The sequence below is a fragment of the Syzygium oleosum genome, unplaced genomic scaffold (assembly GCF_021117445.2).
Source record: "Syzygium oleosum isolate NSW1041296 unplaced genomic scaffold, Sole_v2.1 Sole_v2.01, whole genome shotgun sequence".
NCBI classification, from domain to species: domain Eukaryota; kingdom Viridiplantae; phylum Streptophyta; class Magnoliopsida; order Myrtales; family Myrtaceae; genus Syzygium; species Syzygium oleosum.
Window position 1 is genome coordinate 12,484,627 of NW_026607485.1, and position 15,770 is coordinate 12,500,396.

Genomic DNA, 15,770 nt, shown 5'->3' on the forward strand with positions numbered 1-15,770 from the left:
ATGCTGGATTTTCAGTGTCAGAATCATTTTGTTGAGTCTAAATTGAATCTTCAAACTTGACATTTAATGATTCTTTCACTGTTTGAGTGTTTTTATTGTATCCTCTATAAGCCTTGCTTGTTGTTGAGTATCCAAGAAAGATTCATTCATCTGACTTTTCATCAAACTTACCAACACGATCATTAGGATTTTTAAGAATAAAACATTTACAACCAAATATTCGAAAGTACGATACATTAGGAATTTTACCTTTGAACAATTCATAAGGGGTCTTTTCAAGAATTTGTCATGAAAAGATTCCATTTGAAATATAATAGGCTGTTGACACAGCTTCAGCCCAAAAATGTACTGGAGTTTTGTTTTCAAATAGAAGAGTTCTAGCCATTTCTTGTAAAGTTCTATTCTTTCTTTCAACTACTCCATTTTGTTCGGGAGTATAGGGTGAGGAATAAGTATGTTGGATATCATTTTCATCACAGAAATTAGAAAAATTTTGATTTTCAAATTATTTTCCATGATCTGATTTAATGTTTGAAATAGTATAACCTTTTTCATTTTGTACCTTTTTGCCAAATTTTGAGAAATATTCAAATGTTTCACTTTTATGAGCCAAAAAGAATATCCAAGTAACCTTACCACAAAAAAAAAAGAATATCCAAGTAAATCTTGAATAATCATCTATAATAACTAAACATTATTTCTTACCTCCAAGACTTAGAGTTTGAGTGGGTCCGAAAATATCTATATGAAGTAACTGCAAAGCTCGGTTAGTGCTGACATAGTTTATTGATTAAATGAACTTCTTACCTGTTTACCTTTAGAGCAAGCTGAACATAACTCAGTGCTCTTGAATTTTTGTTCTAGCAGTCCCTTGATGAGTTTCTTTGAAGCTATTTTGGAAATTAACTTGACACTTATGTGTCCAAGCTTTCTGTGCCACTGATCAGATTCTTTTTTTATGGAAACAAGACATTGCAAGTACTTAGACTTTGTGTCTAGTAGGTAAATATTTCCATGTCTTCGACCCGTAAATGATTTCTTGTTGTCTTTACTTATCCCAGAACATTTGTCTTCTTGGAAAGTAATTCTGTAACCAATATCACATAATTGACTAATGCTAAATAAATTAAAGTTCAAACCTTCAACTAGTGAGACTTCTTTGATGATGAGATTTTCGATTCTTACAGTTTCTTTGCTAATTATTTTTCCTTTGTTGTTGCCTCCAAAGGATACACTTCCTCCTTTAATTCTTTCTAACTGGATAAATTTCAGAGGATCTCCGGTCATGTGTCTTGAGCAACCACTATCAAGATACCACTTATTCTTTCTTTTCTTTGGTACCTACAAATGATAAGTAACTCACTTTTTTTGGTACCCATATTTTCTTGGGTCCATTTTGGTTAGAATCAATCATTCTCAGAATATCTCTCCGAACAGGTCTCCAAACCTTAGGACAATCACTCTTAAAGTGATTTGAATCACCGCAATTTGAACACTTATTGGAAGTTTGACTATTGAATTTCACAAACTGCTTTTGAAAGTGATTTCGATACACAAATTTGGAAGGTCTTTTCTTTAGTCTTTCTTTGACATTGGGAAAAGTATTTTTCAATTCAGTATTTTTCTCACAACCCAAATTTGATTTATTATAATAAGGAATTTGAATTGATAAAATATGTTGAAGATTTTTCGAACCCATTGAAAATTTCTTGGTTAAATTAGAAATTTCATTTTTCAGAAGTTCTTTTTCATTAGAGATGCGATCAAAACTTTCCTTAGAAATATTTTTCAGATCAGAAATTTCCTTTTTCAGTAAATCATTTTCCTTTTCAAGAAAATCTTTATTCTCCTTGATAAGATTAAACTCTTTTTGCAAAAAATCAATCTTATCCTTTTGCGAAATATCTTGCTATTTTAAAAGAAAATTTCCTTTTTTAAACAATCATTTTCATATGCAATTGACTCATCAATTTCCTTGTTTTGAGTTGCACTTTTTAAAGTTAAAATCTCCTTCTTCAATACATAAATCGTTTTAAAGGCAGTTTTATTAACAGAGACTAACTCATCAATATAATTTACAACTGCTTTAGGAATATTGAAAATACTTACTTCGTCTTCTTCATCAGAACTTGATTCTGAGTCTGAATTTGCCATCAAACAAATATTGGCAAACTCTTGTTCGCTTTCATCATCTTCTAAATCACTCTATGTTTCAGCTTTGAAAGCCTTCTTATATCGTTCATACTTTCTTTTGTTCTTTTTGAGAAGAGGACATTTGGGCTTTATGTGTCCGTTCTTTTTGCAGTGGAAACATATCACGTCCTGGTTTTCCTCATCTTCAGTACTTGATTTCTTCTGAAAGTTTAGCTTCTTGGCCTTTGATGACTCAGAATTCTTGAATTGCTTCTTTGACTTATTCATTTTCACTTTCTTTGCCATCTTTCTTAGTTTCTTGACCATTAGAGCCAACTCTTCATCTTCGTCTTCCTCTGAATCTGTATCTGTGTCATCAGAATCAATATTAGTTTTTAAAGCAATAGACTTTTTACCTTTGGGTTCTTTAGTTTCTAAGAACTTTTCTGTTTCATAGGATTGAAGAGTTTCTATAAGTTCATCCACCGTGAGTGGTTTGATCCCCTGAGTTTCTTGAATAGAAACTTTGATGTTGTTCCACTCTTTTGAAAGAGATCTCAGCAATTTGTTCACTTTCGTTGGTTCTGAGATGGGATTGTTTTGAAATTCAAGCCCATTTACGATCTCAGTGAATCTGCTCTGCATCTCAGAAATTGTTTCATTTGGTTTCTGAGTGAAAGACTCGTACTGCCCAAGGAGAATGTTGAGGTTTGTCTCCTTGACTCTCTCTGTTCCTTCATGACCAAGCTTGAGATGATCCCAAATTTCTTTTGCAGTTTTGAGATTTGCAATTCGTTTATATTCAACACTCGCTAGACCATTTTATATGGTCGTTCTGATCTTTGCATCCAGATGGATCCTTCTGGAAATTTCCTTGGCCGAGAGAGGTAGAGCTTGAGGTCTGATTTGCTCTCTAATTTCTTCGAAAGAAGGTGTCTCATTTTGCCCATTTGAAGTTTATGGAGATTTTGTTTCGGTTGAAACGTTTGGAATGATTCCATGTTCAAGGATGTTCCATATGTCTTGATCTATTCCCAAGATGAATGTCTTCATCTTGTTTTCCTAGACACTGTACTTAGTTCCATTGAAATAAGGCGGTCTATTATTGTGACTTGACTCAGCATTACTAGCTATCAAGAATCGTTAGCTTAGAAGTAAAATAACACTTCAAAAAATGAGCACTAGGCTCTGATACCAATTGTTATGGCTAGTGCTATTACCTAGAGGGGAGTGAATAGGTGATTTTACAAAATTGAATGATTTAAACGTGCGGAATGAATATAGTCGAGGTCAACAACTCGTATGATCAATATCAGATAGATGTGTATGACAAACTTGTATATAAGTTGTCATTAGATGATTGCGTCTGATGACTAAGATGATATTTTAACGTTCTTATTTGACATATACGTATGCAGTATAATATCAACAATATTAAATGTCACGCCCCGCACTCCTCGGCGCGCCACATCCCTCGTAAAGGTCGATTCGTGTGCGACGTCCCAGGACGCGTCGCCGACCCAACACCCAACACAGAGATATAAAGCACATGCGGAAGTAATTAAAACCACCCGTACAATAAAATACACATAATCCAGGATAGCCATACAATAACCAGCACGGATAAATATACACTTGTTTTGATATCGGGAAACATATACAATATTCATAAACAGCCCACACTCAAAAATCAAAAGCGGGGTACGTGGCTCGGCGATCAACCACTATATCTAGCCGGGGCTCCTCCCAAAACGTTTCAATACGCCTGCCATCCTCAGGGCTGGGGGTCTGAAAAATTGGGTTTCAACAACAGTGAGAATAAATCTCAGCGAGTAATTCCCTAAACCTAAATTAGGCTAAAGTGCACCTCCTGACGAGTACTAAATCAACACCCCAAGCAAATCATAATTGACTTAGGCCCTCGGGCCCAAACCCAACACTCACCTTGCCCTGCAGGTTAGGCACTTACAATTCAAACATAAAACATAGGACCCAGTCGCAGCACATGTACACATCATTTGGTCACAACGCATGTCATGCTTATGCTCGTGCTCATACGCGTGCTCACGCCTCATCAATGCATTTTCGCACGCTTGCACTCTAGCATACTTGCCATTTATCAATTTCTCCTCCGACCCGCGTTAAACGCATCAGGTCCGACCCGCGTAAAACGCATCAGGTCTATCACTATCCAGCACTTCCTGGCCCGCGTAAACGCATCAGGCCCAGTGTCTCTAGCCCGCGTAAACGCATCAGGCGCAACACCGATCTCCATATACGGACCGAACCCGCGTAAACGCATCAGGTTGGCCGTCTTCCGGCAATCCGGGCATCGTCCCGCGTTAAACGCCTCAGGACGGGTTCACTACCCCGCGTAAAACGCATCAGGGTTTATTGTGATCACACATTCACAAGCACCAATTTTCATCTGAACCCCGCGTTAAACGCATCAGGGCATTTTAGGTGATCACAATGCACATGTCACTCGAGCACACTTGTAAATGCACATGCCGTGCCAATGCTCGTGATGCAAACTCATGGCTATAACGTTCACATATGGGCATTCACTTGCACCGCACCACTTACTCAAATCACGATGCAATCATGCGCACTTGCACCACGCATATTCAATTTCATAAATCAACATGCCCAATCAGACAATCAATTCAAATCAGCCATGACATCAACTTGACACACAATCCATGCACGATCCACACAACCGGGATAACAAGAACCCTCACATTCGAGGCCCGCCAAGCTATTCCATTCTTAGTCCCGCTAAACAAGCAACATGGCATCCTAAAATCAATCACAACCAGGCTCATTTAGCCAGTCAATTGATCAATGCGATCATTCCCGGTAATTGCACAATTAACCTCCAAATTGATCGCTCATAGACCAATTCAAACCCGGTATGGACAGCCACCAAACAGATCGTCCTAGGCCAACAAATGTCCTCAAAACACTCCATTTGACTCCCCAAAATATCACCCAAATCAGCCACCATGAGGACCAAACTAGGCGCGCACTATAATCCACAATTGAACCCGAACTTAACCGAACTCGGGCCGATTCAATCCAATACTTCCAGCCATCGCATAGCACATTACGGGCCACTAATCCTCAATTAAATTGTCACACTAAGCCCGTAAAATAGCCACAAAATCAGCCACCATACGATCCACAGATTTCATCCGCCAAGTCCACAATTTCGCCCAAATCAAGGCATCTATGCTTCGCCACATCACAGCACTCTATAGACCACTAAACCTCGATTAAATCATCACTCTCGGTCACCAAATGTGCCACAAAATCAGTCCCTAACAGCCACCGTTTGGATCACGAGTTTCTCCCGCCAAATCCACAAATTCGATCCGAATCGAAGCACCCAAGCTCAGCCGACTCACAGCACAATACGGGACTCTAAATCTCAATTAAAGCATCACGACTCACCACCAAAACAGCCACGATAACAGCCCCTAACAGCTTCCACCGTTTAACCCCTAAATTAACCTAATTAACCCCTAAAACCCGTCTAGAAATGCAAATTGTCCTAATTAGGGCTTAGGGTCAAACTCACCGGGTGTCCTAAGCTTCAAACCGTGCTGAACACGCGGCAATGGTGGCTGGACAGCGGCGACGCCTCGCTGGAACAGTAACGGCAGCGGCGGTTCCGGCGAACGGTGCGAGTCTAGGCGGAGGGGTGGCTGGTCGCGGCGGTCGGGAGAGAGAGAGAGGACGGACTGGTGAGGCTGGTGAGGCGTGGGATGGTGGTTCCCGGCGACGGCTCCGGCGGCGGCGGCGCGGCTCCTCCGGTGAGGTGCTCCCACGGCCAAACAAGAGAAAGAGAGGGGAGTGATGGGTGTGGGTGGAAAGGGTGCCGGGCGAGAGAGGGAACGGCGGCCCACGGCCGCGCGACGCACGGCCTGCAGTCGGCTGGGCGCAGCGCGCACGCCCGAGGCCGAGGCGGAGGAAGCGGCGGCGGCTTCCATCACGCGCGTGAGGAGAGAAAGGGAACGGTCGGGCGGCGGCTGGTGGTCAACGCGACGGTGGTCGGGCTTCTTTGGCGGCGGCGGCGGAGTAGCGTCGGGCGGAGCGGACGCGGCCCAGGCGAACGGAGTAGAACCGGTCGCGGGCGAAGAAGGAGGAAAGAAGAAGAACAGGAGGAAGAAAGGAAAAGAAAGAAAGAAAAAAAAAGAGAGAGAGAGTAGGTGGGGTGGGTGTTGAGGGGACATCTGCGAGAGAGAGGGAAACGTGGCCGGAGGGACGGGCGTGGCGGAGAGGAGAGAGAGAGAGAGAGAGAGAGAGGGGGAGAGAGAGAGAAATAAAAGAAATTAAACTTCATTCAAATATTAATCGAGATCCGATGGCCCAAATTAAAAACCGAAAGTGGTCTACCGGTCCAAAATAAGCCTCGCACATAAAAAGGGACAAAGGCCAAATTAATTAGACCAAATCATAACGAGGGAGGTCTACTAGTCCAAATTTGCACCGATCAAAAACTCCCCTTTTTCCATCATTCCTGACAATCTCAACGTTGGCCCCGACCATATCGACACCGTCCAATTTATTTCGTCCCGACACTCCCGAAAATCGACTGCGAAGTCTGGGGTCTAAATAACGGCCAAATTTGATCGAGTGCGATTCTAGCGAAATCTCTAATTTAAAATGATAACCGGGAGTGATCAGTTAGCGGGCGAGATTTTACTATAAGCACACTGACAAATTACGCGTTTTACAAATCCCAAAAATGGGCCGAAATTCGGGATGTCACAACTCTTCCCCCCTTACAAAAATTTCGTCCTCGAAATTTACAATCCAACCCAGTTATCCAAACAAATGGGGGTATTGGTGTTGCATCACTTCCTCGCTTTCCCATGTGGCGCCTTCCATCCCGTGATGTTCCCAGACAACTTTGACTAACGAGATCGTCTTGTTTCTCAAAACTTGCTCCTTTCTGTCCTCGATTCGCACTGGCTTTTCCACGTACGACACCCTGTCGTCCACGTCTACCACCTCATGATTTAGCACGTGGGTCGGGTCCGGTTCGTATTTCCTCAACATCGACACGTGGAAGACGTTATGAACCTGCGACAAATTCGGCGGCAAGGCGAGACGATAGGCCAACGTCCCAATCCTTTCCAAAATCTCGAACGGGCCTATATACCTTGGACTTAGTTTCCCTTTCTTGCCAAACCTAGATAGTCCTCTCATCGGCGAGACCTTAAGAAATACATGGTCGCCAACTTAAAACTCCAATGGTCTACGCCTTCGATCCGCGTAACTTTTCTGACGGCTCTGAGCTGTTCTCAACCTTTCCCGGATAGTCTTTCTTCGTTTCTACCGATTGCTGAACCAACTCTGGACCCGTTATACTTCTTTCTCCTACCTCATCCCAACACAACGGTGTTCTGCAAGCCCTGCCATATAGTGCTTCGAATGGTGCCATTCGATACTCTGTGGTAGCTATTGTTGTAGGCGATTCGACCAAATGCATTGTTCCTCCCAACCGCCCTTAAAATCCAAAACACATGCTCGCACATGTCTTCCAATGTCTGAATCGTCCTTTCAGACTGGCCGTCCGTCTGAGGATGATAGGCCGTACTGAATTGCAACTTAGTCCCCATGGCCACTTGTAGACTTTTCCAAAAATTCGCAGTAAACCGGGGATCACGGTCCGATGTGATTGATACCGGTACTCCATGAAGGCGAACTATCGACGCACATATAATTACGCCAACCTTTCTAGCTCGAAGTCTTTTCGCACCGCCGAAATGCGGCGACTTGGTCAACCGTCCACTATCACCCAAATAGAGTCGTGTCCCGGCTTCTTGGCGATCCGTTACAAAATCCATTGTAATGTGCTCCCATTTCCATTACGGGATTTCCAACGGCGCAACATCCCACCAGGCTTACAATCTGTGCCTTCACTTGTTGGCACGTCAAGCACTTAACCACATGCCTGGCCACATCCGCTTTCATTCCGTTCCACCAATAGTGTTGTCGGAGATTCTGGTACATTTTTGTGCTGCCCGGGTGAATACTATAACTGCTCCTATGAGCTTCCGATAGAATCTCTTCCTTAAGTCTCAAATCATCGGGCACGCATAACCGTCCTCGAAACTTAAGAATTCCGTCCTCGGACACTTGGAAGTCCGGTTTCCTCTTAGTGCCATCCATCTCTAGGATCTTCTGAATCTCAGGGTCCGTAGACTGCAACACCTTAATCTTGCCTTGCACTTCTGGTTCAATCCGTAACGTCGCCATCAGACTGGAGAGGTGTCCTACCTCGAATTTAAATTCTGAGTCCCGCGCTCCTTCCAATAAAATCCACTCTTTGACCAGCAAATGCGCGATGCTCGATTTCCTGCTTAAGGCATCCGCTACCCGGTTGGCCTTCCCGGGATGATACAATATGTCACAATCATAGTCCTTCAATAATTCCATCCAACGTCTCTGTCTCATGTTCAATTCTTTCTGCGAAAACAAATACTTGAGGCTCTGATGGTCCGTGTAGATCTGAAACCTTTCTCCCGCATAAGTAGTGCCTCCCGGATCTTGAGTGCGAAAATAATTGCTTGCCGGTTCAAGTCGTGGGTCGGGTAGTTCATCTCATGAGGCCTTAACTGTCTCGATGCATAAGCAACCACCCTTCCATTTTGCATTAGCACACATCCCAATCCTTTGAGCGAAGCATCGCTATAGATCTCATACCCGCCCGATCCTGAAGGAATCGTCAACACTGGCGCCGTCGTCAATCTCTGCTTCAGTTCCTGAAAACTCTTTTCGCACTTTTCCGTCCATTCAAACCTCGTTTCCTTCTTAAGCAGCTTCGTCAGCGGAGTGGCTATCGCTGAGAATCCTTCCACAAATCGCCGATAATATCCCGCCAGTCCTAAGAAACTCCGAACCTCAGTAACTGTCGTCGGTCTCGGCCAATCCATTACTGCTTCAATCTTTGCCGGATCCACGGAGATTCCTTCTCCGGAAATTATATGCCCAAGAAATGCAACTCGATTCAGCCAAAATTCGCACTTGCTAAACTTAGCATACAATGCGTGCTCTCTTAGCGTCCGTAAAACTCTTTCCAGATGTACCTCATGTTCCTCGGAGCTCTTTGAATACACTAGAATATCATCGATGAAGACAATGACGAACTGGTCCAAGAACTTTTTGAATACCCGGTTCATTAAGTCCATGAATGCAGCAGGGGCATTCGTCAGTCCAAACGGCATCACCGTGAATTCATAGTGTCCGTACCTCGTCCTGAATGCCGTCTTTGGGATATCCTCCTTTTGGATCCTTAACTGATGATACCCTGTCCTTAGGTCGATCTTAGAAAATACCGAGGCTCCCTGCAACTGGTCGAACAGGTCGTCTATCCTTGGGAGGGGATACTTATTCTTAATCGTCACTTGATTCAGCTGACGGTAGTCGATACATAGCCTCAACGATCCATCCTTCTTCCTGACGAATAGGACTGGCGCTCCCCATGGAGACGCACTTGGTCGGATAAAACCTTTGTCTAGCAATTCTTGCATCTGAACCTTAAGTTCTTTCAATTCCGACAACGACATCCTATACGGCGGCTTCGAGATTGGCCCAGTCCCGGATGCCAACTCGATAACGAATTCCACTTCTCTTTCTGGTGGCAATCCCGGCAATTCCTGAGGAAAGACATCGGGAAAGTTGCACACCACTGCTATATCCTCTAGCCGCACTTCTCCTGCCGTCGAATCAACTACGCTCGCTAAATAACCTTGGCAGCCCTCATCCAACAATTTAGTTGCCTCAACAGAAGAAACCCAAGGGATCGAGGTTCCTCCTCGACTCCTACGAACTCGAATCTAGGGTGTCCAGTAGGCTAAACCGAATCACCTTACTCTTGCGAGTCCATTACGGCATTACGCTTAACTAACCGGTCCATGCCCACAATTAAATCAAAATCATACATTGGCAAAACCGCTAGGTCTATCCTGCTTTCTACGCCACCAATCACTATCTCACAATCCGGACATCCTAACGATATGCATATCTTATCCATTAACGGCGTAGTCACACACAACCGCACTTCTAGCAAAACGGGGTTTAATCCACCAACTCAACAAGCGAGCGGATATAAGCGAATGCGATGCTCCGGATCAAATAATGCATACGCGACATGACGCAAAGAGAAATCGTACTGTGACCACGCCGGCGCATTCTCAACTTCTCTTCGCGCCATGGCGTACACCCGTCCTTGTGCCGGCGGCTGTTCACATTAGCCGGCGGTAGATTCCCGGCTGATTCCCAATTCGGGGTTGATGTTGCATCGGGGTCTGCGGGCGGCTGCTGGGGACAACTCGATTTGATGGTTCATACTCCCGCATTTGAAGCAAGCCCCAAGCACATTCTGCTTGGGATTCGGCTTTCCAATGTTCTTCACGATCGGTGGGACGAACCTCCTGTTTCCCGCCATTGGTTTCTTCCCAAAACGGCGGTTGTCCTTAGCCGGGGCGAACCGCGATCCAGATGCGGCCGCTCTATCTACTTGCTCTCGCTCAATAGCCTGAGCTCTCTCATATAAGTCCTCATAAGTCTTTAAATTCACAGGTATCAGCTGGCCGCGAATGTCGGCTTTCAGCCCATCCCGAAACCTTCGCGCCTTATCCTCAGGGTGTTCCACCATCCTTGGCGCGAACCTCGACAGTCTCGCAAATTCTGCCTCGTACTGATCTACGGTCATCAATCCCTGGCGGAGCCTCATGAATTCTGCCAATTTCCTTTCCCTGGCGCTCTCAGAAAAGAATTTTCCCAGGAAAGTCTCAGAAAATACGGTCCAAGTCGGGGCGGTCCCTTCGGGAAATACCTTTCCTTTGGTGGCCTTCCACCAATCATCGGCGTTGTCCTGCAGTTGATATACCGCCAATGTCACCTTTTCGGCCTCGGTACACCCTAGCACTTCGAAAGCCTTCTCCAACCCCTCAACCCAACGGGGTGCGGCCTCAGGGTCACCTTTCCCATTGAACTTCGGCGGCTTTAATTTCAGGAACTGCTCTACTAACTTGGACATCGGCCTGCCCACATTCACTGGCGCTGGAATTGGATCCTCCTGATTCCCCTGATTCCCATTATTTCCATCATTCCCATTTGCCCCGTTGGCAGCAGCCATGGCGGCCTCAACAGCAGCAGCTATAGTGGCATCTCTCTCTTGGGCTAGTCTACCTCCCAGAATTCCAGCTTCCTCGAGAGCTCTTAAAATTCCATCTACCCTCGGATCCTCGGCAGCCCTTACTTGCGGTTCTACAGGGTCCTGTTCACGACCTCGGCCTCTGCCTCTACCACGGCCTCGGCCTCTACCACGGCCTCTTCCTTGGCTACTCATCTTTCCAACTCGCACGCTCACCTTCCTGCTATAATTCCATTCAGGAATTAGAGACCTAAACCAAGCTAAACCGGTCTAAGGTCCTAGGCAGGTATATACAGCAGCAATCAAGCAACCAGCATGCGGTCTTACACAAACAGCACAACATCTCAACCAAGGAGATTCGCGTACTTACCTCGGGTCCTGCCGCACCTGCACTTTACGATCAACTAAAACAAGCACTCAATCAAACACAAGCAGTCAGGAGGTACACAAAGCACACGAGGTCACCCTACTGGCTACCCAAGGTCACCGCTCCTTATCACTCCAAGCTTCGACCTAATTGGACCGAGCTGACCTTGCTCTGATACCAAATCAAACGGGGATGTCACGCCCCGCACTCCTCGGCGCGCCACATCCCTTGTAAAGGTCGATTCGTGTGCGACGTCCCAGGACGCGTCGCCGACCCAACACCCAACACAGAGATATAAAGCACATGCGGAAGTAATTAAAACCACCCGTACAATAAAATACACATAATCCAGGATAGCCATACAATAACCAGCACGGATAAATATACACTTGTTTTGATATCGGGAAACATATACAATATTCATAAACAGCCCACACTCAAAAATCAAAAGCGGGGTACGTGGCTCGGCGATCAACCACTATATCTAGCCGGGGCTCCTCCCAAAACGTTTCAATACGCCTGCCATCCTCAGGGCTGGGGGTCTGAAAAATTGGGTTTCAACAACAGTGAGAATAAATCTCAGCGAGTAATTCCCTAAACCTAAATTAGGCTAAAGTGCACCTCCTGACGAGTACTAAATCAACACCCCAAGCAAATCATAATTGACTTAGGCCCTCGGGCCCAAACCCAACACTCACCTTGCCCTGCAGGTTAGGCACTTACAATTCAAACATAAAACATAGGACCCAGTCGCAGCACATGTACACATCATTTGGTCACAACGCATGTCATGCTTATGCTCGTGCTCATACGCGTGCTCACGCCTCATCAATGCATTTTCGCATGCTTGCACTCTAGCATACTTGCCATTTATCAATTTCTCCTCCGACCGCGTTAAACGCATCGGGTCCGAGCCGCGTAAAACGCATCGGGTCTATCACTATCCAGCACTTCCTGGCCCGCGTAAACGCATCAGGCCCAGTGTCTCTAGCCCGCGTAAACGCATCAGGCGCAACACCGATCTCCATATACGGACCGAACCCGCGTAAACGCATCAGGTTGGCCGTCTTCCGGCAATCCGGGCATCGTCCCGCGTTAAACGCCTCAGGACGGGTTCACTACCCCGCGTAAAACGCATCAGGGTTTATTGTGATCACACATTCACAAGCACCAATTTTCATCTGAACCCCGCGTTAAACGCATCAGGGCATTTTAGGTGATCACAATGCACATGTCACTCGAGCACACTTGTAAATGCACATGCCGTGCCAATGCTCGTGATGCAAACTCATGGCTATAACGTTCACATATGGGCATTCACTTGCACCGCACCACTTACTCAAATCACGATGCAATCATGCGCACTTGCACCACGCATATTCAATTTCATAAATCAACATGCCCAATCAGACAATCAATTCAAATCAGCCATGACATCAACTTGACACACAATCCATGCACGATCCACACAACCGGGATAACAAGAACCCTCACATTCGAGGCCCGCCAAGCTATTCCATTCTTAGTCCCGCTAAACAAGCAACATGGCATCCTAAAATCAATCACAACCAGGCTCATTTAGCCGATCAATTGATCAATGCGATCATTCCGGTAATTGCACAATTAACCTCCAAATTGATCGCTCATAGACCAATTCAAACCCGGTATGGACAGCCACCAAACAGATCGTCCTAGGCCAACAAATGTCCTCAAAACACTCCATTTGACTCCCCAAAATATCACCCAAATCAGCCACCATGAGGACCAAACTAGGCGCGCACTATAATCCACAATTGAACCCGAACTTAACCGAACTCGGGCCGATTCAATCCAATACTTCCAGCCATCGCATAGCACATTACGGGCCACTAATCCTCAATTAAATTGTCACACTAAGCCCGTAAAATAGCCACAAAATCAGCCACCATACGATCCACAGATTTCATCCGCCAAGTCCACAATTTCGCCCAAATCAAGGCATCTATGCTTCGCCACATCACAGCACTCTATAGACCACTAAACCTCGATTAAATCATCACTCTCGGTCACCAAATGTGCCACAAAATCAGTCCCTAACAGCCACCGTTTGGATCACGAGTTTCTCCCGCCAAATCCACAAATTCGATCCGAATCGAAGCACCCAAGCTCAGCCGACTCACAGCACAATACGGGACTCTAAATCTCAATTAAAGCATCACGACTCACCACCAAAACAGCCACGATAACAGCCCCTAACAGCCTCCACCGTTTAACCCCTAAATTAACCTAATTAACCCCTAAAACCCGTCTAGAAATGCAAATTGTCCTAATTAGGGCTTAGGGTCAAACTCACCGGGTGTCCTAAGCTTCAAACCGTGCCGAACACGCGGCAATGGTGGCTGGACAGCGGCGACGCCTCGCTGGAACAGTAACGGCAGCGGCGGTTCCGGCGAACGGTGCGAGTCTAGGCGGAGGGGTGGCTGGTCGCGGCGGTCGGGAGAGAGAGAGAGGACGGACTGGTGAGGCTGGTGAGGCGTGGGATGGTGGTTCCCAGCGACGGCTCCGGCGGCGGCGGCGGCGGCTCCTCCGGTGAGGTGCTCCCCACGGCCAAACAAGAGAAAGAGAGAGGAGTGATGGTGTGGGTGGAAGGTTGCCGGTGAGAGAGGGAACGGCGGCCCACGGCCGGCGCGCCTGACGGTCGAGCTGGCCGGCGACGCGCGGCACGCCCGAGCCGAGGCGGAGGGCGGCGGCGACGGCTTGCTGCACGCGCGCGCGTGAGGAGAGAAAGGGAACGGTCGGGCGGCGGCTGGTGGTCAACGCGACGGTGGTCGGGCTTGGCGGCGGCGGCGACTGGCGGAGTAGCGTCGGGCGGAGGCGGACGGCGACTGGGCAGAACGGAGTAGAACCAGTCGCGGGCGAAGAAGGAGGAAGAAGAAGAAGAACAGAGGAAGAAAGGAAAAAGAAAGAAAGAAAAGAAAAGAAGAGAGAGAGAGAGTAGGTGGGGTGGGTGTTGAGGGGACGTCTGCAGAGAGGGGAAACGTGACCGGAGGGGACGGGCGTGGCAGAGGAGAGAGAGAGAGAGAGAGAGAGAGGGGAGAGAGAGAGAAATAAAAGAAATTAAACTTCATTCAAATATTAATCGAGATCCGATGGCCCAAATTAAAAACCGAAAGTGGTCTACCGGTCCAAAATAAGCCTCGCACATAAAAAGGGACAAAGGCCAAATTAATTAGACCAAATCATAACGAGGGAGGTCTACTAGTCCAAATTTGCACCTGATCAAAAACTCCCCTTTTTCCATCATTCCTGACAATCTCAACGTTGGCCCCGACCATATCGACACCGTCCAATTTATTTCGTCCCGACACTCCCGAAAATCGACTGCGAAGTCTGGGGTCTAAATAACGGCCAAATTTGATCGAGTGCGATTCTAGCGAAATCTCTAATTTAAAATGATAACCGGGAGTGATCAGTTAGCGGGCGAGATTTTACTATAAGCACACTGACAAATTACGCGTTTTACAAATCCCAAAAATGGGCCGAAATTCGGGATGTCACATTAAATGAGAGTTTAGGGAAAGAGAATACTGCACACAGATCTTTATAGTGGTTCGGTTTTATCAAGCCTACGTCCACTCTTCACGCTGGCAGCCTGTTGGCTGTATTTCACTATTGAATCACTAAGAAATTACAAGAGCAGTGCCTCTCAGATGATAGACTGCACTATTACATACACTCTTCACTCAAGTAATTTTCTTTCTAAAATCATAACGTAGAATACAGTAATCACAAGTGTGTAAGATCGAAGCTCTATTCAAATTTTGGAATTCTTGATTCTAGTTATTCTACTTGTACGACGTTTGCACTTCTTTTATACTCCTTTACTTCCAATCTATCCGTTGGATAGTCTTTAGAGGATTGATCTCCAAATCAACCCGTTGGAGAAACTTCCCAAAAGAAGATGCATAGACGTTAGAAGAAGAACCATTATCTCCGGATGATTTGATCGTCCATACAATCAAATCAAGGTTTCCATAAGTATAGTTTTTCGTGTTTAAGGAACGATCCTGTGATTGCCAATTAGGATATCTTGAAATATCAATTTGATTGTCCTGCATAAAC

The 15,770-nt window shown here is 45.9% G+C and overlaps 1 protein-coding gene across 1 annotated transcript; it reads right to left on the minus strand.

The window, feature by feature from the left end:
- Positions 1–10,393: 10,393 nt before the first annotated feature.
- LOC130140104 (uncharacterized) lies at positions 10,394–11,497 on the minus strand. The gene is made up of 2 exons (XM_056318635.1): positions 10,799–11,497; positions 10,394–10,711 (listed from the first exon to the last, which is right to left on the minus strand). Exons 1-2 carry the CDS (start codon positions 11,495–11,497, stop codon positions 10,394–10,396), a joined length of 1,017 nt encoding a protein of 338 aa, XP_056174610.1.
- Positions 11,498–15,770: the final 4,273 nt, after the last annotated feature.

What these genes read in the sequence shown, in the direction of transcription:
- LOC130140104 (XM_056318635.1), bottom strand. Translation starts at nt 11,497, where the DNA reads ATGAGTAGCCAAGGAAGAGGCCGTGGTAGAGGCCGAGGCCGTGGTAGA. An exon ending in CGAGGTTCGCGCCAAGGATG is followed by an intron (nt 10,712 to 10,798) that starts GTGGAACACCCT and finishes GTGAATTTAAAG; the next exon opens with ACTTATGAGGACTTATATGA.